Consider the following 21,353-nt stretch of genomic DNA (forward strand, 5'->3'; position numbering starts at 1 on the left):
GGCGACTTCCAGCTCGCCAGGAGTTTGGGGACGGGGGAGGCTGAGCAGAGGGTTTGAGCGGGCTCTGCCCGGACACCGAGCGCTCCGCCGGGCCGGGAGGGAGCGGAGCCTCCTTTCCTGTCACCAGTCAGGGAGAAGTTCGGTGAAGAGAGAAGGTTGGGTTTCGAGAGCTTTTTGTGTTTGTTTGCCTGATGGTTTGTTTTGTTTTGATTTTCCGGTGGGATGTTGTTTGTTTGAGGGTTGAGTTTTATTTTTTTGGTCGGTTGTTTGTTTGTTTATTTGTTTTCCCTGCTGATCTGCAAAGGGGTATTTTCTGGCTGTGGACAGAGAGATGATGGAAAGCCCCCGGGTAGGGATCTCACCCTCTTTGGAGCTCTGCGCTCCTCCACTCTCCTGCTGGGGTTGCAGTTGTGTATTATTATTCCAAGCTGTGAGGTGTCATGATTTGCACAGTCCCAGCTTGGATTGACTCAGTGGAGATTTTGGAGCCACACACACACACACGGGATGTTCCACACAGAGCTGTCCTTGAGATCCCACAGCCTCAGGCACACACACAGGGAGCAAAGTGTGTAGAAGCACATGACAAGTGGACACACAACACACACACAACACACACAGACACGACACAGAACCAGCCAGGGCCTCTTGAGAGAAAGAGGCAACATCCCTCACTTTGCCCCACACAGACCCCACTTGTGGGACACCATGGACAGAACCTTAAACCTCTCCCACACCCTCACACACACAACCCAGACCTCGGACAGGCTCCCCAAGCCTTCGCCCTGCAGGAACCAACACAGGGTCACGGACACTGTCCAACAGTGCTCAGCGATTTTCCCAAGCCACTGGTGCAGAGAGAGCAGGGAGAGCCATTGGAAAGTGCTGATTAGTTCTTATGGCTTGTGTACGGAAAAGAAGAACGAAACAGATTTCTTGTCTTTTGGCTCCGGTTTGGACCTTGTCCTTCAGCCCAGGAGCTGTAGAAGTTCTCCTGGGTCAGTGCTGACACATCTTGATGATGGAGGGCTGGTTCTGGGTCCATGAGGTCTTATGTGTTCATACAACCTTTAAAGTTGAGTTTCTGTTGCAATTCCCCTTATTTGTATTGTTCTGTTTTCAACCTTGTTTCTCCCAAGCTATTTTTAAAATATTATTTAAACTTAAAACTCTTACCACTCTTAACAACCTTAAAACCACAGTGTAGGTAAGAGGCTGGTCTTAAAAACTGCTGACAGTACCCCTGCTTTTACTGAATCTTTTGGTTTCTATTTAACAAACCCCCCATATTTGGTGCATGCAGGCGTGTCTTTGTTTTCTTGACATGAATGTTGTAGTGAGGGACATCTCAGAATTGTTTCTGTTCATGGAACAAACCGGTTTTTATGACTATTTACATGATGCAAAGTTTATTAACTTAAAAGAACAACTGGGGGGGAAAAAAGCAGTACTTGGCATTTTTCCTGACAAATGTAGATGAGTTGTAGAATTTTGAATATTTATCTCCTGATAATAATGACTGGGTCATGTGAGGATAATGTGGAGAATATCTTAGATTGTTTATAGACCTTTGGGAACTGAACATGGTATTAAATACTGATAAACTCTGCACTGTTTACTGCTTTCTTAGACTTACTGTGTGCTAGGGAAAAAGTGTTAAGGAGAAGCAGATTCTAATGCCTTCATTTTGTAAGAAATTGCCAGAATTTCAGAACAGGGCAGAAAGTGTACTGTAAACTGAAGACTCCCACAAACAACACCTGTAGATATAAATAATAGACTAACAAAAAGCATAACATGCTATTAATATTTTATATAAGATTAATCTGTCGACATTCAGCCCTGCTTATACTTAATAATGTACACAAGTACACAAACATGAATATCCTGTAAAACAAAATAAGCAGTGCTTCTGCACTGTTGTCACCAGTATATTACGATGTTTCCTTACATAAGTGCATGATATTTACAGGTGAATATCTTGGAGAAAAGGGCTACTATTGAATGAATATAAAAATACTCATCATATTGTGCCTGTTATGATTAACAAATAAGAAATGACTTTGCAGAGTGTAAGGATGTATCTATACAAAATTATAGATACACATTTTTAAAAAATTTTTCTATTTGAAAAAACACCTAGTGACATCAACTGATATTTCTCTCATTGCAAATAAAACAAAAACACTGTTTGTGAAAAGCATAAAAATATGTCAGAATATGAGTTTTATGAACAAAAGGATGCACAGATATTTAACTCTGAGGGTGTCAGGGAGCCTTACATTTCAGCAGGTGCCCAAGTGCATAAGTAAATCAGAATAAATCACCACTCTCCAGCCACCCTGTTGTCCTCTTCATCCACACAAAGGGAACCTGCAACTAAAACAGCCCAAGCTCTCTTTGATTTGTGGGTTATTGGGATTTTCATTGTGTTGACAAGACTGTGGGGTTAGAATTTGGCTCTGTTGTTCTCACTGCTGTCACCTACACAACCCATCATCGGCTCGTGTGGGCACTTTGTACTGACGTGCTATTTGATGGGGAGACAGGGATAGGGAAGGGAAAATACTCTCCCAATGTTTGCTCTGACTACCTTTTTCAGTATCACATGGCCTAACTTTTGCTTATTCTAGCCTTGGGAAACAAAGCCAAAGTGCAGTTCACAGGAAGGAGTTTGTTGTGTTGAGCATTAAACAGTCAGAGGGAAAAGGATTGGGCCCCAAAAGTTATCCAGCAATTATGAACTTAGTCTTTTGCTATTCCTCTCCCCCGGATCCCTTTGAAAATAACCATAGGTTAGAATCACAGAATATTTGGGGTTAGAAGGGACCTTTAAAGGTCATCTAGTCCAACACCCTGTAATAGGAATATCTTCAACTAGATCAGGTTATATATGATCCCCTGAGGTGATTTGGTGATTCAGTACATGGCAGTTTGGGGTCTTTCACCCTGATGTGGTAGGCTGCACAAAGCATATCTCTTCCTCACCCATCTTTTTCCTTGAGACCAATCATATTTATTAAAATCAACATGAAGATGAAAGATTAGAGGGTAAAACTCTGTCGTGAAGAAAGAATTAATTGAGTAGAATTGGATGAAAGGAGCTCAAATGAAGGGTTTGTGTGCCTGAAAGCTTCCCTTCTTTCTTTTTTTTTTCCTAATCTATCAGTTGCAATATAAAATATATTCTCCCTTCGTCTAAATCTTGTCTTTCCTGTGTTTTCAGGCCTCTGTGGCTGTAAGAGCACAACCATCACCATTTACAGTCATCTCTAACACAGTATGTTATGGCAACAGATGAAGTCAGACCAGACCATGTAATCACTTCCCTATGGGAATAAACAATTGTTCTTAAAAGAGTCTTCTTAACATCCACAGGCCTATTTCATGTGGTACTCAGAGCACAAAATTGCTGAGGCAATTTGCTGGATGATCCTACCAGTTATCCCTCTGTCTGCCTGCTCTAATTTCTTTCTCCCAGCTTTGCCATAGGACCAATGCTGTCTGTAACCAGTCAGGGAGCAGTGGCCACAGTTTTCCCTTCTCCATATATGCTGGTGGGCACATTACTTTGCTGTTTGTGTGTGTGTGGCTCTTCCTTTTATGAGCTGAGGGGGTTTTATGTATCCTGGCACCACAAGTTAGTCTGTAAAGATTTTTAAAGACAGTGAAAGCTGCTAAGAGGAATAGAGACCTCCAGGTTGAACTTCTAGACTCACAAAAGACATTATTTCCATTCTATTTGTGAGGACAGTTTCTTCTGCTTCTTTGGCTTGTGTCTGTTAGCATCCCACCACTCAAATACCCTGATGGGACAAGACTGGCTCAATAATTAAATGAGAATTGATTTTTCCAACAGCACCTACAGTGGCACTGGGTTGATGGGAAAAAAAGCTGGTCGTTGCCACTGCTGTTTAGTGTAACTTCAAACATATCTCGTCATCTTCATGTTGAGCTGCACTGCTTCAGAAAATCATTTTTGCACTCTAACACGTGATCAGAATATGGGGGAAGGAATACACCAGAGCATGTGTGTTTAGCAAGAAACCTAATCCTTCATCTGCCTGTGTGGTTGCCCTTCTCCTTTTCTTTTTCTTTCCATCAGCCCTACGTGCCTTTTCCTGTTTACTACGTGGTGTAAAGGCCAGGACTTCATCCATATCCTCTCCAAGGTGGAGTTTGTAGTAGGATATTTGTGCCTTCAAAAACACACACAGTTTGTGACAAAGAGCTTCGTCTAGAAAGCATCACACCACTCTCTGTTGCTGTGTCAATGAATAATTAATACAGTGAAATAATTATATGCAATAGATTTTGCCTTCTTGTGATTTGCAACTTGTTTTCCATGTTTCTGGAAAGCAAATGGCCTGGACTTGTTGTTTTCTTTTAGTTTTAACCCACACCTGGCTTACCTGGAATTGCTTTGTTTGAGGTCACGTTGCTCAGGCATGATTTTTTAAAATGTTTCAAACTGTAAGCAACTTTCTGCTAAATAGAAAAGAGAAGTGTTCCAGTAAATTCTGGTTAAGGTAGGAGCAGCTGCACGGTAACAGGTTTTTGGATTAAAGGAACAATTATTTATCTGGCATAAAGAGTGCACATACTGGCTTAACCTGGCAAGAAGATAAACTTTAATATGACACTTATTTCAGTACAGTCTCACTCATTGTAAAATCCACAGACTTCCTGAAGTAAACAAATATGTACACAGTGCCACTGTTTTCTTGACACATATATATATACACGTGTGTACATGTATTGTGTGGCAGATGCCAAACAAACAGATCTACTCAGCGTTAACGCTCTTCACAAATGTACCTGACAGACCAGAAGTTTGAAAACGTTGCTTGAAAATATTTACAGGTTTCTGGGAAAAAAAAAAATCCACTCCCCACCCCCCCCAAAAAACCACCAGAACAACACAAACTCAAAATTATTTCAGGCATGTGGCACCAGATTTCTGTATTTGAGCATATGAGCTCATTAATTGCATCTTTGAGCTGTGTAAAAATGTGCATCGGTGCCCTTGATGTGTGTATATGTTTGGTGATGCCCGATTTGTCTCTATATCCTGTTTGAGAAGTGGACACTAATATCTGCCCTGTAACATAATTAGAAAAGTCATAAAATACCCTGCTGTAGTGAGTCAGGATCTCATCCATCTGGGATTGATACCAAGAGATGTTCTTTTCTAGTGTTGCTGTCAGCACAAATGTTTAAATATACCTTCAAGAGCTGAAATATTTGGAAAGAAATTCTGTTTGCCTTATGTAAGCAAGCAATGGTCTGCTTTTAATGAAGTTTCATCCTTCAGTCTGTCTCTATGGGAAGTGGAACAGAGTCACCTTAATTTTAGGAGGAACAGCGTGTGGAAGAAGATAAAGGTGCAGGATCTTGTCTAAAGTGATCTTTTTTCTTTTCTTTCTTTTTCTGTTCTATTCTATTCTCATTACATAATTTGGATTATAAACTAAAATTTTTAAGCATAAAAATGTGAGCTCTTATAGTGAAAAAAGATTAAGGTGTTTGTGGGAAAGAGAAAAATATCATGGTAGTTTAAAACATACAGTATGTTTCCTTTAAACATGAATGATGAGCACAGATTAATTTTGCTCTAAGAAGGTCTCTATATCACCATTCTCACATAAACCACCTGAACTCCTTGTAGTAGTGCACTGAATTATATGATATTTTATATCACTGTCATATGCAGCTCATTCCTTTTTTCTCATCTTTTCCCCAGAGAATAATTGTGCATGCAGTGGTAAGATTTATTTCTTCCACAGAATTTTTTATTGTAGTCAGGTTGGAGAAGGCAGGTCAAAGAAAAGTGTTTTGCACTTGGTGATGAAATATGTGTTAGTCCTTAAGATTATTTCTTTTTCCCTGGGAGTTTGTTCTACTCTCTTGGATCAGTTGCAGAGAAAGTTCTCTCTCTCCCCCCCTCTCTCTTTCCCTCTCTCTCTCATATTAACTTTAAGTTAAAAGCTCAGTTTTGCCTGAGGAGTTATTGATCACAGTCTTGACTGAAAGATTTGGTGATCATTCAGCACTTTTAGACCCAGGCCAAGTAATTGCCACTCTCAAGAAACAAACAATTCCAGAACTAACCTGAGATAAACTGATGTAGCTCAATAGATTTCAATCGTTAATATCAGCTGAGGATTTGACCTAACTTTGGAAGGAATTTATGAGAGTTCAAAGGTGTGCAAAGCTGTTCTTGCTGCAAATCGCTGCAAACCTACAGTGTTCTTGCATCTTCATAATCTTAAATACTGCTGTGAGAATTAAAATTAACATTTCTCATTAGAACCAGCGTTCTAAATTTTTCACCAACCGTGTTTTTTAAAACCATGAGTGATATTTAAATATGGTTCAATCTGGTTTTGTTAGTCCTACTAGATAGAATAGACCTTAGTGATAATAGGTACTTTTTACTGAACATGAAATCAAATCATACCAAATAGCCATAATGACATACTTTGACTTTAAAGTTTGTGAGATTTAACAATTCACTCTTCCCACTCTGAAATATCAACTCACTCATCTTTCTCAAAACAACAATACTATAAAAAACCAAGCAACAAATACTATAAAAAACCAAACCTCACACCCCCTAAGAGAAACCAAACCCAAACAAAACCAACCACAAGTAAACAACAGAATTGTTCTTCAGGATTGCATTTGCCAAAACGCGGAATATGAGCTTTCCTCTGCTCTAATATTTTTATTTTTTTTTTTTGTAGGTGGCACTTGTGTTGTGAACCCCACAGACCTGTTCTGCTCTGTCCCCGGTCGCTTGTCTCTCCTCAGCTCCACTTCCAAGTACAAAGTGACCATTGCAGAGGTGAAGAGGCGCCTTTCACCCCCAGAATGCCTCAACGCCTCCCTCCTGGGAGGGATTTTGAGAAGGTAAGTTGAAGGTGAGAGTAGCAAGTCCTAGACAGTGCTGTCATTTCTGTAATTTTATTTTCTGCAAAGAGGCTTTTTTTCTCTTTCCCTGCTTGGATAGGTGGTAGTATTTGGGGTGAACAGGAGGGGATGGATTGGGAGGGAACACTGGGAAGTTTTCAGTAAATTAGAAAGTTTAAATTTTTCATCAAAGTGATTTTTTTTTACCCCCTCAGTTCAGTTGTTCACAGACATACAAAGGTGTCGCTTTGCCTTGTTTTGAATGGGAAAAAAAAAAAAAAAAGAGCTTTAATGTGTGGAAAAATGTGTGGAAAATTTCACCCGAGCTACAAATCTGACTTCTTGCTGAGAAACTACCTCAAAGCAAATTGTTTTACCAAGTGTAGGTACAGCCCTCATTCAATTAAAACCTAAAATATGGAGGTGTAAGGATGCCTTTTTTTGTCCCTTCTCCTTGGCGTGTCTTTTGAGCACAGAAAAGACAGAGTAAGCTGGTTTGACTTTTCTCGTGGCGAGATACTGGAGGAGAAGCAAGTAATTAGGTGCAGTTTTGCCTCTGACCCTTGGCTGACCAGAGCAGACACCTGCAGAGAGCAGGAGAGAAATGAGGAGAGAGGCAGACTGTGCCTCACATTGCAAGTGGAAAACAAGGAGGCAGCTGTAATTCAGGCCGGCATATCCGAGTCACGGTGTCCCCGAGGCATCAGCTCAGATGGCATGAGCTACTTGAATACCCTTTGATCAAAACTAGCTGGAAAGTCATGGGCTATTTCACTGCTGTCACTGAGGGCCACACTGATCCTCGCACTTATACTGAAAGTCATTTTAACCAACCTGCAGTATTCTGAGAGATGTGGGCATTCAGGAGCTGTCTCGAGCCATCTTGGAGAATAATGACTATAGATCACAACATTTTTTCAGGGCACAAGCCCCATTTAACTGCCTCTGTTGGCACTGAAATCCAAAATCGACATCCACAAAAACTTTCCTCTCTTTTTGTTTCACGCTGGAGAAACCTCCAGTGAATATTCACTTTAAATACTCACACTGCAGACCTCACTACTACACTGCAAGCTGTTGAGAATTCAAGGACATCGATTTGAACGCGGGAGTTCATTTCTCTCTTCTGTTAAAATGCTAGAATATTTCCTATAACTTTTTGACTGAAACTAAATATCCCCTCTCCCACATCAACCCTGGCCATGGTTCAGGAGTTAGCAAAAGGCAGGGACCAGTCCCAGCCAGCAGTTTGGATGTGCTAATTCTGTTTTATGAAGCAGAGAGTATAATTGAACAGATTTGGTCAGGTTATGATTGAGGGTTTCACAGCTAAAGAACAGGCTCAAACCCCCTGTATTTGACCAGCAAAGATATAGCAAAACCAAATCTCACTGATGGTTTACCTGAGACCTGGTAGGGCTGGTTTTGCATTCTGTCAGCAGCAACTGGCTACATATTTTCCTAAATAGCTTGCCTTCGGAATAAAATGTTCTTCAGAAAAAAGTCTTCTCAGAAGACATCTCTGATATGGCCAGAGTTGTAGTATTTCTTAATGGGTAATAACATATATCCAAATGGTGACATTCCAAGTTTGGTTCCTTCCTCTGCCTGAAGCAACTTTAACCTGCGCCTCAAAACATCTGGTTAGTTGTGCTAAATACTCAGCAATTGTTTTTTCTAAGCTGATGGCCCCTCAGTCTCATTTGGGGTTAATTATTTGTTGTAGAAAAGCAAAGGTATAATTGTGGCGATGAGTCTTATCTAGTGGACAGGTCATTCATTTGGGATGGGAGATATCTGGGTTCCAGTCACTGCTTTTTTCACTGTTTAAGCATTTTAACATCAGTTACTTGCTGGCAGCTGGCTGCTGCATCCTGTAAAAGACACAGGTTAAAATTCCCTCTGGCTGAGGAAGAAATCGTACTTATTTCTGCTGCATAAGTGAATATGTCTCAAATGCTTCAAACACTGAGGTGCTGCAGAAAAGCAGCACCTGGATGCACCAGGAACCACTTTGTGAGAACAAAGACACAGGTGTTTGGGACAGGGGCATAAATAACCAATGATGGCTGAGATTTTAGCTTCAGCATTTCCTGTTGCCTTATCCTTTTTCCTTGTAAATTTTGGGCTTTGTAGATAACATTTTTAAGTACCTAAGTCTCTACATAAATTATTGAGGGATAGTTAGATGTGGGTTCCACACAGACATCTACATTTAAGTAGTTCTCTGTCTTCCTTTAATGGTCAGATGAGCCAGATGAGTAAAGTCCACTCATGCTGGATATCTGTTTAATGTAATTCTAGAAGGTCACAATACTCTCTAGTTTGTCTTTGAAACCTGGCTTGACTAAATCAGATATGAGTGTTTGCACTGTCGATATTTATATTTAGTTATTGTAATCCCAGGCTCTGTGCCCAAACCAGGATACTGAGCTCCACCAGGTGGAAAGCTGTCTGAAGATCTGATGCCCCTGTGACAGGCATTAAAATGTTTAACTCTGTCAAAGAACCAACGTCAAAGACTCACACAGGGCAAGCAGGACATTAAGAATACAGCTCTGAAACATTTTTCACCGATATCACTGTCACAGGCACTACCCCACGCATTTGTCAACAAAGGGTGTACAATTTTTGAAATTATATTAACATGGGAAAAAGGTACAGAATAATGAGAAGTGTCTCTCTTTCCTGCTATTCTCTCATAATAGAGCAAAATCTAAGAATGGAGGACGCTGCTTGAGAGAAAAATTAGACAGACTGGGACTGAATTTGCCTGCAGGAAGAAGAAAAGCAGCAAATGTCACGCTCTTGACTTCCTTGGTAGAAGGTAAGGTTTCTAACGTTGTAATACAGTATAACTATAATTTAAATGTTTCATTGTATCCAACTCTTTTCAGCCACTGTGTTAAATCCCACAATCTGTGTTTTGTATACAGAGGAGAACTGACTTGCCTAAAGCCACAGACAGAATGAGTGACAAAATGGAAGTTCATTCTGAGATATCTTGGCCCCCAGCAAGTGTCTTGGTCTTGCAGTTTCCTCAGCATTGATCTGTGCTTTTTGTGCTGGGATCTGACTTACAAATCGATGATTCAAATGTTTTTGTGAGAGAGATGAATGTCTTATACCAACTCTATAAGTAGGTTTGTTTATCCTCTTTTTTTTTTTTTTTAAACTTGTGAATTTCCTGGAGCTGATCCAAAAATGTGATGATTTTTTTTTCCTCTCATAAGAAAGCACAATATTTAGACAAGCCTTTCCCCCCCACACACAAATGAATGAAATCTGTTTTCAGATAAACTCTAGACAGGCCCAGGAGATACTTTCTTGGCCTTTATTTGTTGTTTAAATACCATTCACCAAATACTGTCAGGCTCTTCAAACCTCCAGCTGGGAGATGCAGGTTCAAACCCCTCAGGCAAAGGGAAGAAACTCTACCTGCACCTCTTCTATTCTGGGTGAATCCACTAAGTATCCAGTTTGTTATCTGGCTGCAAGTAGCAGCTCTGGGAATTTCAGATCCCTCCTCCTTGATGTTGAGAGAACTCAACTCATCCTAAAGGTCAATGCCTTCTACGATCATACCCTGAAAGGTCCATACAGATCTGGGCAAGTAGGCTGAAGTCTCAGCACGTACTACCACAGAATTAGAGAATTAATTAAAGGTTGAAGCTGGAAGGAACTTCTGGTCATCTCCTAGTCCAATCCTCCTGCTCAAAGCAGGGTCAGTTAGAAGAGGTTGTTCAGGGCCTTGTCTACTGAGTCTTTTTGTTATCTCAAAGGATGGAGACCCTTCAAGGCAGAAATAGTGTTGAATCCTCAACACTGGAGGTTTTTCGGTGTCTCTGACAAGGGACTGAGGTTTTCAGGGGCCACTGAGCACAAAGAACTACAATGGGGCTTCTTGGAAATACAGTTGTGTCCATATCACACCTGCTTGTAATAAAGGGAAAGCCATAATGGATTTACAATCTTAGAAAAGGTACCAGGATAGAGGAGCGAGGGCTGTTCTGACCCTCACAGTCCTTCAGGCATCTCGGGTCAGGAAAGAATAAACACAGCTATGACTTTTATTAGTGAACAGAGCAATGGCTTTAAGCTGAAAGAGGGTAGATTTGGAAATTAGGAAGGAATTCTTTACTGTGAGTGTGGCGAGGCCCTGGCACAGTTTGCCTGGAGAAGCTGTGACTGTCCCACCCTAGGAACCGTTCAAGGCCAGATTGGATGGGGCTTAGAGCAACCTGGGAGAGTGCAAGGGGGTTGGAACTAAGTGGTCTTTAGGGTCCCTTCCAACCCAAACCATTCTATGATTCTGTGGCCAGTTATTCATCAGAAGAGACTGAAGGTGAAGTAGCTCTCTTCCAACTGCTGGCCTGGGTCTGGTGACAAAGTTCCTTTACTGTAAGTCAGGACTGAATTCCTGTTTCCCAGGAATGGAGCTGTGCTCCCCTCCCTGTCCTTTAATCAAAGCCAGCAGCAAACCTGTTATCGAGCCTGTGGTGTCACTTTTGTTCTTGGGCTGCCTTACTGCGAGTCCTAAAGATAAATACTGAGATGGCTGAGCTCACTTGGACAGAGATCTTTTTGCCTGGATATGCTAATAATGAATTTTATCTACTGGAATTTCTGAGAATGGCACCAACATGTGTGTTTATATTCCAACAGAAAACAAAACAAAGCTCATTTTCTGTCTGTGTAACCAATCCTGGGTCAAACTTGGCAGTGCTTATTGAATTCTTTGTTGTATAAGCTGCTCCCCTCTGGACATGCTGATACTCCTTCCAAGGGTAACTAAATTATATCACAGTTTTTGCAAAGAAACCCATCCCTCAATGGTTCCTGCTGGTGGAAGAGGCAGAAATGGAAGGACAGAGGCTTATTCTGTGGTTTAGAGAACCCATAAAGAAAGCATCATTAGCTTTTTCTGTGTGATTTCAGTACAGAAATTGAAATAATAATTTATTGGTCTTATTAAATCCTAGACTGTGTGAACATCTCATACGGATGCAAGATTGTGTCACTCTTGATTACTTTAGATGGTTCTAAATTTATTATTATTAAATGTCTTCACAGTCTTCAGTATATTAAGGCCTTTAATATCTCTGAAAGGTGGGAGTGTGCTCAACCTCAAATATCTGTTTGATGTTAGAAAAGACAAAATTATTTGTATGGTGAATAGGTATATTGACCAAAACCATCTCAACAGTCTCTGGCATGACTAATATTTCTTTTCCTCTAAAACAGACTAAAATAATTGATTTTTGGGGAATACTGCTAAGTGACTTTATGAAAATGAATTTGTGTCCTTCTGTTCTCTGCAAATGTATTTGTTTTGGAGTTCAGCATTGCTGCTGGATGTTTACTCTTATTCTTGTTTTGGTCAGGTTGTATCTTTAGTGTCTTTGGTAGGGACTTGTGGAGCCCAAAGTAGGAATTGTTTGACAGATCAGCTCTGCCCCTTCTGTCATCCACATAAATTGGTACAATGGGTGGGAAGATGGACAGGGAGAACAAAGTCAGTATTGCAGGACTCTCCTCAGCAGAATGGGACAAATGCTTGTGCAACCTGTAGGGGAGGGATGCCCTCTAGTGCCTGGATTAGATGCAGGGAAAGGTCATTTTTCTTACGAGCTCCAGAAGGAACATTCCTACATCTTGGCTAATGCAATAAAGGCTCCTTCACTAAATACTAATATTGCCAAGGCTAAGCCTTGCCGCTGGCTCAAAAGAGTCAAAAGCCACTCCAATGGCAGTAAGGAAGGATGTGAAAAGAGGAGAGATGCCCCCTTCTCTTTGGACACGTCACTTCTAAGGCAGAGACATAGCATAAATGTGATTGCAGATGGAGGTAAAAGCAATGCATGAATGATTTTAAAGCCATCAGATAAAAATAATAATAAAAAAAATTAGAATAACTTACAAAAATATCTATAGTTTGTTTTCCTGTCAAGCCTAATTAAGACACTAAATTTCCTAGACACGGAATTAATGGCATTCCTCATTTGGGGACCAAAACTCTGGAGAAAAATAGGTCAGTGGTTACTTTTTTCATCCTGCTCTCAACTGTCACAGCTTCTCACCCACCAGCCTTTGTTTAAATACCCTTCCACCTGTTCCTCCTCCCTTCTCACCCTACAAATAGAATAAACTTCCCTTCCACCTCCCGCCTGCCCCTCCTCCCCCTGAGTAACGTTTCTGCTGGGTAGAGCATCCGGAGGAGGCAAAGCCGAGCGGAGAGTGGGAGGTTCAGACGCCGAGTGTCCCCGACCCGGGACACCGCTCCTGCCTTCACTCCGCATAGGAGCAGCTCTCACTCTTGCAGGACCCAGGGGACCCTCACGCTGCTCCTTGCACCTGCCCACAGAAACATTTCAAGGTACTCGTCTGGTCTCTCCGCTGAGGGTTTCCAGAGCTGTCTCTGCCAGTTCTGCTCCAGCAACTGTCCCTTTCCATCATGGAAAGCTCTCGGGTCAGTTGTCAAACTGCAGGGCAGAGGCAGCGCTGCCGGGAGCTGCAAAGCCGAGTGCTGGGTTTAAGGAGAGTCCACGATCCCCAAGTGCTCTTTGTCTCTCCAGGGAGGAAGAGCTGGGGATGTCACACACAGGGGAATTTGATTTTAGATTGGATTTTTAGATTGAAATCAGGCAACTAACTGTAAAAGTAAGGAATTTTAGAGGTTTCTACCTTTAGTGTGACTCCTACCCTGATGTAAATAACAACGAGGCAGAATAAGGCAAATCTAAAGCAAAAGAGGTCAGTTCATCCACATTTCCAACATTTGCACATTCTCCCCTAAAATAAATGTTTGTCCAAATTATGATGTAGAAAAAGAAAGAATATATTCTATGGCAATTTGGTTTCCCCCACCAAGCAGATTTATACTCTACTATACAGTAATCCAAGGGACCTTCAGTCACAAAAAAATAAGTATATCACAATCCACTTCTAAATATCAAGTCATCATTGGGTTCTGGTTCAAAATTACATCTTTGCTCGACACAGAGGTATGATAAATAATGTTCTGCAGAGTGTTTTCATGTCCAAATTTTTATTTTTATTTTTAGTTAGAATTTAAAGATGTAATTTAGGATGTCTACTCCTTATGGCATAAAGAAGTGCATGCTTATATAAATAAATATACATAGCTCTAATGAGTATTTGTGGTATACATCAGCTTTCTATTTCCAGTAAAAATATTTTTAATTTCTATTTAAAATATTTTTAATTATTATTTCACCAAAATAAGCGTTATATTTGTATCTACATTTTTACCTGTATATATCCACAGCAGATTAGTCGTTTTGGTTCTTTTTCTTCATGATTTTATCTCTTCATATACCATTAGCATTCAATCACAATCCCTGCTGCAGACAAATTTCATACTTTTGAATAATTTTCTCAGATCATCAGAACGGTTTAGTATAATTTTCTCATCTCTACTAAATAATATAAACCATCTTTTTAAATATAAGTTTGAATGACAATTCACATTTTCTTTCCCCTTTTTAACAGTAAATGAAAACATACAAATTTAAATCACTTTGCTGTTGATTGTGTTAAATAAATGCCTCCATTTCGTCACATAAAGTTTTGCTCTCTAGAAGAAACTAAGATTTGTCCAATGGCTAAATATTTAAATTCTTTGCTGTCTACATTCCGTGTGTTGTTACTGGGTCTGACTGGGACCACAATAGAGCTGTCTGGAGAATTGTAATTCCACCTGATGACAGTTCCAAAAGGGTTTGACTTTACCTTCCTTCCATGCTGGAAGGAAGAGAAATCTATCAAGTATTTTCATGGAATCTGGTTGAAAACAAAAACCTGGTGCTCTTCTGCAATTGATTTGCTCTTCAAGTCTTTATTTTAGTAAGAGTAAAAGCAGAGCTGAAATAGAAATTTTGAAGCACCTCTACAGGAATTTAATAGCTACGGCTTGAATTTGTATTCTTTCTCATCTGTGAAGAAGTCTGGGACATGTTTGTCCCAGAGGTGGCAGTCAGCTCTATGTCTGTTCATTCTGATTCACTTTTAACATATCACTGAAGTCCATTTTGTTTTCACTGAAAATTACTTTTCTAGAAGCTGTAAACTAAATGGAAACCATTTCTGCTTTCAACTCAGTGAGAGTGGTTGCTTGTTAACTTACTCTTTTTAGACATGCTGGAAATCATGTTTAAAAAAATCCAAACGAAGCAGATGATTTTGATTATAATCTTCATTTTTTTTCTGTAGAGTTGGTTACAGCTGCAAAGGTTGTTGTTGGTTGAGATCAGCAAACAGGTTGCCTGGGAGTGGTGCAGGTATTTTGCTACTACCTGAATTCAGCTGGGTCAGATAAACACACAGCAAAGTGTTGGTTTGTGGAATCAAAAGGTGTTTTTCTCATAAAAATTCCAGTGGTGGAAGGGGAGACAACAAAATCTGAAAAGGGGGAAAATGCAGTTGGAAAAAAGGTCAGTGAATGTGGTTCCTTATTTCTGATGCTGCCCCTGGCACAGAACAACTGTTTCCATGGAAGTTCTCCTCTTCCTTGTCTTGGCCAGGTCTGTGCAGAGCACACGCAGCCTTGCTGGGGATGGGATTCACCTCACCATCTCCATTGCAGTTCTATCTGTCCTTTCATGTCAGATCGTAGCAAACAGGGAGAAATCAGCACTGGGGAATTAATGATTAAATTAAATTAATAATTAAACACTTGATTAGGTTGCTCAGAAAAGCTGTGGAATCTCCATAGTTGGAAATATTCCAGACTAGGCTTGAAAATTAATAACCTAATCTAAGCCATGCTTCCAGTAGAAGGTGATCTCCTGAGTTCCCTTCTAATCTAGACTTTTCCATAATTCCTCTGATTCCCTTTTGCCTTCTATTCTAGTATAGGACTATACATGCTTTAAGTGCTAGTTTGTCTCCATTAAGTGGGAGGTATAAGGTCAGACATCAATACTTACAGTTAGTCCAATGAATTTCACATGTTCTCAAAGGGAGGAGTTACAGGTCCTTCATCCCTCCAAACTGCCCACCTGGAGCATCAACATGATCTTCAAAGAGCCAGGGTCCAATGCCACTTCTCCTGATGGCAATCAAACACACAACTCTGAAAAAAAATAAAAATAGGATAAACCCCCACAACACCTGAACTCCAGATCTATTCTGGAGCAGATCTCTGTTAGTCACTCATGCAGATGTGCTTCAGCATATGCTTCTGGTAGCTGACCTATTTCTTCTTATTCAATGAGATGAGAGCAAGTGTCATCTGGAAGTGCCTATTTCCCACCAGGGAAAGACTAATTTAGGCACAGATGTTCACAATCCAGGCAGCTGCTTTTGATCAGATAAATCCCACACCAGGGTTGTCAGACTCCCAGCGTGCAGGTCAGAGTGTTCAGTAAACCCTAAAATAAAGTTCTGGGTTCTCTAAGGTGGTAAAGAGAGTCAGGTTCTTCCAGAGATATTTGGCAGCCAGCATGGAGCTGGGTTATGGTGCCCCAGTCTCTGTAGTGAGCTAGAGAGATGCTCAGTGTCACAGACTTCTCACAGAGCCTAATGGAGCCAGGTACTTCTTTTCCCTTGATTTAACCACCTATAAAATAGCAACTGTCTTCTGCATTGTCGTCCCTGTTTGTTTTGCCTGGTCTATTTTGCTTGCAATCTTTTGGAAACAGGTTCATTTCTTGTATTCTACTCTGGGGTCTACTGATCTTTAGTGTGGGGCCCTAGTATTGTCCCGTTGTCTCAACCCCTAAGCAAATATATGTACCTTATCCCCATGGCTCTCTCCTAGTGCAGAGGGCCATAGTTCCATTAGACATAGGGAAGTGAAGCACCAAAGGCTGACTCAGCTCTTCAGAGTTATTTATTCCTACCTCCCAATCCTTTCCATACCTTAAATATCAACGATGAACTGGGCTTACAAAACTGGAGCAGTTGCCCACTACTCACTAGTGGGAAGGGAGGGAGCTAAACATAAGTGTCTTGGCTAGTATTTTCTGATGAAAGTAATATCCTTCCTTCTCATAAGAGGAATATCCCTCCTATATTCTGGCTGGCTCGAAGGGTTAATGACCTTTCCCAAATCTTCGCTCGCGAAGACTGGCCATTATTATTATTCTGGCTGGCACCATCTGATGACTAAGCATGAACAGACCAAATGGGCTGAAATGTGTAACTGAGTTGAGAATGGTTGTCTACAGAAGTGATTTGCTATTGTTGGTTTGTTTGTTTAAAGAGCGAAGTAAATCTGTAACAATAATAATAGTAATAATAATAACAATAACCCCAAAAACTGACTGACCCCTTTTGTTTGGCCACAGGGGAAGCACTACATTTGGCCAGAGATTTCGGCTACACCTGTGAAACAGAGTTCCCTGCCAAGGCGGTGGGAGAGCACATTGCCAGGCAGCACATGGAACAGAAAGAGCAGACAGCGAGGAAAAAGATGATCCTAGCGACAAAGTAAGGAGGGGGAACGAGAAAAGAAATCTGTCTGTCGCTTCTCCATGTTGGATCTGGGGGCTGGAGGAGGGAGGAGTGGGAGTATGGAGCTGGGAGTGTGGTGACTGCTATCACAACAGTGCTCAGTGATGGAGTGAGAGCAACCCTTGCCAGAGATGCTGAAAGAGGGACCTTATTTACTACAGGGAGGGTTTGGTGGCTGTGCTCTCGTTGCCTGTGGTTAAGGGGGCACGTACAACTTCTCAGATGCTTTGGTTTAGATGAGAGGAGGGGATATTATTACACGGTAAGATCTGTAGGACAGAGACAGGCTTTGTCTCCTGTTTGCATGTGAGCAGGAGATCTAAGCTCCTGCCGAAGTACTGGTTACCCTCAGATAATTGTCATTAGTCTGCCGAGGGAGTGTTGGTTTTTAGAGGGATAGATCCTCTCTGGATGGAAATTGCAAGAGTTCCCCTGAAGTCAAAGGCACTGGAACAATGTACAACAGCAGGGGAGCTTTGCTAAAGACATTAAAGACACAAAGAGACACCAGACATCACTCTAAACAAGCCACTCGCCTCCCTGGAGCAGTAACAACATGTTAGGATAACATTTCATCTAGGTTAATTAGCCTTGATAAGGGAGGAATTAGCCTTCATGAGCCATGGGAAACAGGGATAAATAGCCTGCATGGAACAGTGTAGACCTACCCTAGGTGTGTGGTATGACCACATGGGGTAACCTTGAACACATTCACGCTCTCCCTGTGTTTGCTGCAGTGTTACATGTGAGGCTGCAACAGAGCTGAGGCCAGAAATCCAAGCCCTCAAATCATCACCTCAGTGCTGGAAATGTTTGGAAATCGTACAGACTGTGGTACATCCAGCAGAGAGGAATCACCCTGTAGTAGGGAAGAGGGCTGACCAGCAGCAAGGTTGTCCTCTGTATCCCAATGTCCTTCTGCTTTGCCAAGACTCCTGGCCTTGATGTATCCCTTTGTACCCAGAGCTCTTTGCCCTGAAGATGATCCAGACGCAGATGCACCAAAACATCCTGGGCTTGTAAATCTGTGTGATCCTTTCCTGGGGTGATAAAACGATCCCCACGTGACTCAGGGGGCATTTTCTGGTAGTGAAGGCTGTGAGACACCTCACATATCATGTTCCTAATTTGTTTGTACACTAAAAGGAATAATATAATTGGAACGTGATCTCATTCTGACCTCCATCGACATTTGTTATAAGGGCTCAAGGGGTTTCAGAGGCGTGAGAACAAACCAGCTGGCAAGAACCAGGAAGTTGTGTCTCCCCATTTCTGTGTAGCCCACTAAAAACCTGCCCTCTAAGTGTGTGAGAGCTGATTGTACTGCTGGGCAGCACAGCCTAAACAAGACTTAAGACTGCAAGTTGCCCCAGCTGAAGGATTTGACCCATCAATGAACCACCACTCAACCATAATGATACAAATCCTCCCCACTTTTTCCTTGCTCTAGTGAGAGATCACATTGCTGTGGGTTGCAATAATCAGTGGGTCACTGTTATGTCCTGTCCCCAAAGGCTGTCAGGTTGAGGGGCACCCAAGAGTCTCACTACCCTTTCTCACCACTCCATACCTGCTTTCTCACCCTCTTTAATGTTGAGATGGAGAGTCATGGGCCCTCATTACCACTCACCACCGTGAACTTTGGGCTTGTAGGCGGTTATCCTGCACTTGTAAGGAACAAAATTACTTTTTTCCCCGTCCTTTCAGTTAAAAGCACCAACAAATTGAACAGAGAGATCTGTCCATAATACAAAGGCCACATCCTACTGCAGTCGGTGTCTAGTAACAGGGACAGATGGGTCAATGTGTGTGCTACTACTGCCCTCTCCTGCCTGCAAGGAGAACAGTGATTCCCAGCCCAGTCTTGTCCAGGTGTTACAGGAGAAACAGGTCCATGGCATCATGGCATTTTCCAGCCATGCTTCCATACATCTGATACAAGGTACTCCAGACAATCATCAGGAGTTTAAATTGCTCACCAGTCATACCTAAGCTTTAGTTTTGCAGTTTCTTTAATTCCACAACTTCCCTGACTCATGACCTTGTGAGTTATGACACCAAAAAAAGTGGTGGATTGTTATGCTACCGCCAAAACCAACACAGAAATCCCAGGGTGATAAAATCTCTCAGGACAAGCTTTGCCTATGGAAAGAACTGAAGTGCCACTGCCTGTGTGTGTTGCTGTTGTCCACTGTAGCACGGAGCCAGAAGCCCATAGAAGTGCCTTTGGTGAGATCTTTCACGTGTCGGGTACTGAAGAAAAATAAAGTTATTTCCATAGTTCCTAAAATAAAGGTGAAATTCCATTCTGGATCTAAACACCCAGCTTCAGTGGCTCGATTCAGTTGCCCAAACACAAGCACCTCTTGCCATTTGAGTTGAACTGGGTTATCCAGCTTGGTTACCCACTGCTGCCCCAGGAGCACACAGGTCTCTTTTTGTTACTGTGTTGCATTGCCAGTTACTATGGATGTCTTGGGTGTTGCATATTTATGTGTGTGTACCTAAACAGAGCCCTTAATGTCTACAATGGTGAAGTCTCTGGTGTCCAGTAGGAGCTCCCAGGCCTCCTTGTCATCAAGGGCATCTATACCTTATACTCAAGCAATCCACCCACCCCGAATGGAAGTAGTTCAGCTGCCATGCTCAGAACTGTGGCCCAGGGGCTAGTGAAGGCTAAAGGTTGCTGCTTTAGGTGTCAACAGCCCTCTTTAACACATGGAGGCCACTGAGCTTAAGGCAATACTCTCTTCACAGCACAGTCTTCCACATGAGACAGAGGCAGGAATAGACACATATGTACATAGACCAAAACAGAATACTGTGAATAATGATTTTATTGTGGAGTTGATTACAGCCAACAAAGAATAGTCAATATCTGACCCACGACACTTTTCTGATATCTGGTCCTTGGGTGCCTGGAAACTCTGCCAGGAATATATCAGACTCAAGGGTTCACATTTTCTCCACTCAACACAAGGCATTTTCTTTGGTCACTGATAGGGATCATGGACTGGGTGGGCTCTTGTTCTGACCCAGTACAGAATTTTTTAACTTTTATTTGGCTTACTGGATCATCTAACCATGTATCACAAATCATCAGATGTCTCCCCTGAAGGAGTGGCCAGGACTTATTGTAATTAATCTGTTCTCCCTAGGGCAGCACAATCATCTTTCTTTGCTTTTCCAGTCACAGTCCAGCTCAGCAAATAACTGTCAGCCCCTCTCCCTGTGACTACCCCAGGTGATATTTTACTGGTAGTGGAGGCTCTGAGACACCACTTTGCCTAGAAATCCCCTTGAAAAAGCCCACAAAAACTAGGTTACTGCCTTTTACAGGTTTTCATGTATAATAAAAAAGTTTTTTCTTTTCTTTCTAGCTGCCAACATTCAGTAAAGACTTTTGACACGTGAAGATAGAAGGGAACTTAATTGCACACTTGGTTCTGACACTTTCCTTTGTCAAAATAAAAGAACTTTTAAGATGAACTTTCTCAACAGGTAGAAAGTAAAGGTTGGAGGAAGGAGAGAAGAGCAGTGCTGACAGGGCCAACTGGGGATAGTAGATTGTTTAGAAGCCAAAATGACTGACTGTTTTCAGTTGTTGAAAGGAACTGTTTTTCCTCTAAGGACCTGATTCATTAAAACTGTATGCTGCATTTACATACATTTCTGCTGAATACCTCTCTTTGTCTGAAAGGCTAAGATGATGCTGTCTTTTCAAGCAGTCAGTGTCTGGGTTCATACAGATGACAAGCATTTGCAGAAATCAGGCTTGGATGGGGTCCAGCAGCACAGCAGGAAATAGGTTTCTGCATCTCCTCTCCTCTTAGTCAAGAGAGAGCTGTAGTATTCAAGGTCTGTATCCCCAACTTGTACAACAGTGATATAGTGAAGGGTAAAACAAGTTTAGTATCATTTTCTTGCTGGTAACTCAGCAATAAAGGACCTTCTAAAGACCAAGA

The 21,353-nt window shown here is 41.6% G+C and overlaps 1 protein-coding gene across 4 annotated transcripts in view; it reads left to right on the top strand.

Moving 5' to 3' along the window:
• The window catches only part of TFAP2D (transcription factor AP-2 delta), a 47,589-nt gene that overhangs the window by 10,329 nt on the left and 15,907 nt on the right, over positions 1-21,353 (top strand). For all 4 annotated transcript variants that reach the window (XM_017813006.1, XM_017813008.1, XM_017813005.1 and 1 more), the window contains 3 exons: positions 6,747-6,912; positions 9,621-9,739; positions 17,223-17,364. In XM_017813006.1, the coding sequence (XP_017668495.1) occupies positions 6,747-6,912; positions 9,621-9,739; positions 17,223-17,364 (427 nt within the window). The remainder of the gene's footprint in view (positions 1-6,746; positions 6,913-9,620; positions 9,740-17,222; positions 17,365-21,353) is intronic.

This window comes from Lepidothrix coronata, unplaced genomic scaffold (genome assembly GCF_001604755.1).
Source record: "Lepidothrix coronata isolate B3197 unplaced genomic scaffold, Lepidothrix_coronata-1.0 Scaffold39, whole genome shotgun sequence".
NCBI classification, from domain to species: Eukaryota; Metazoa; Chordata; class Aves; order Passeriformes; family Pipridae; genus Lepidothrix; species Lepidothrix coronata.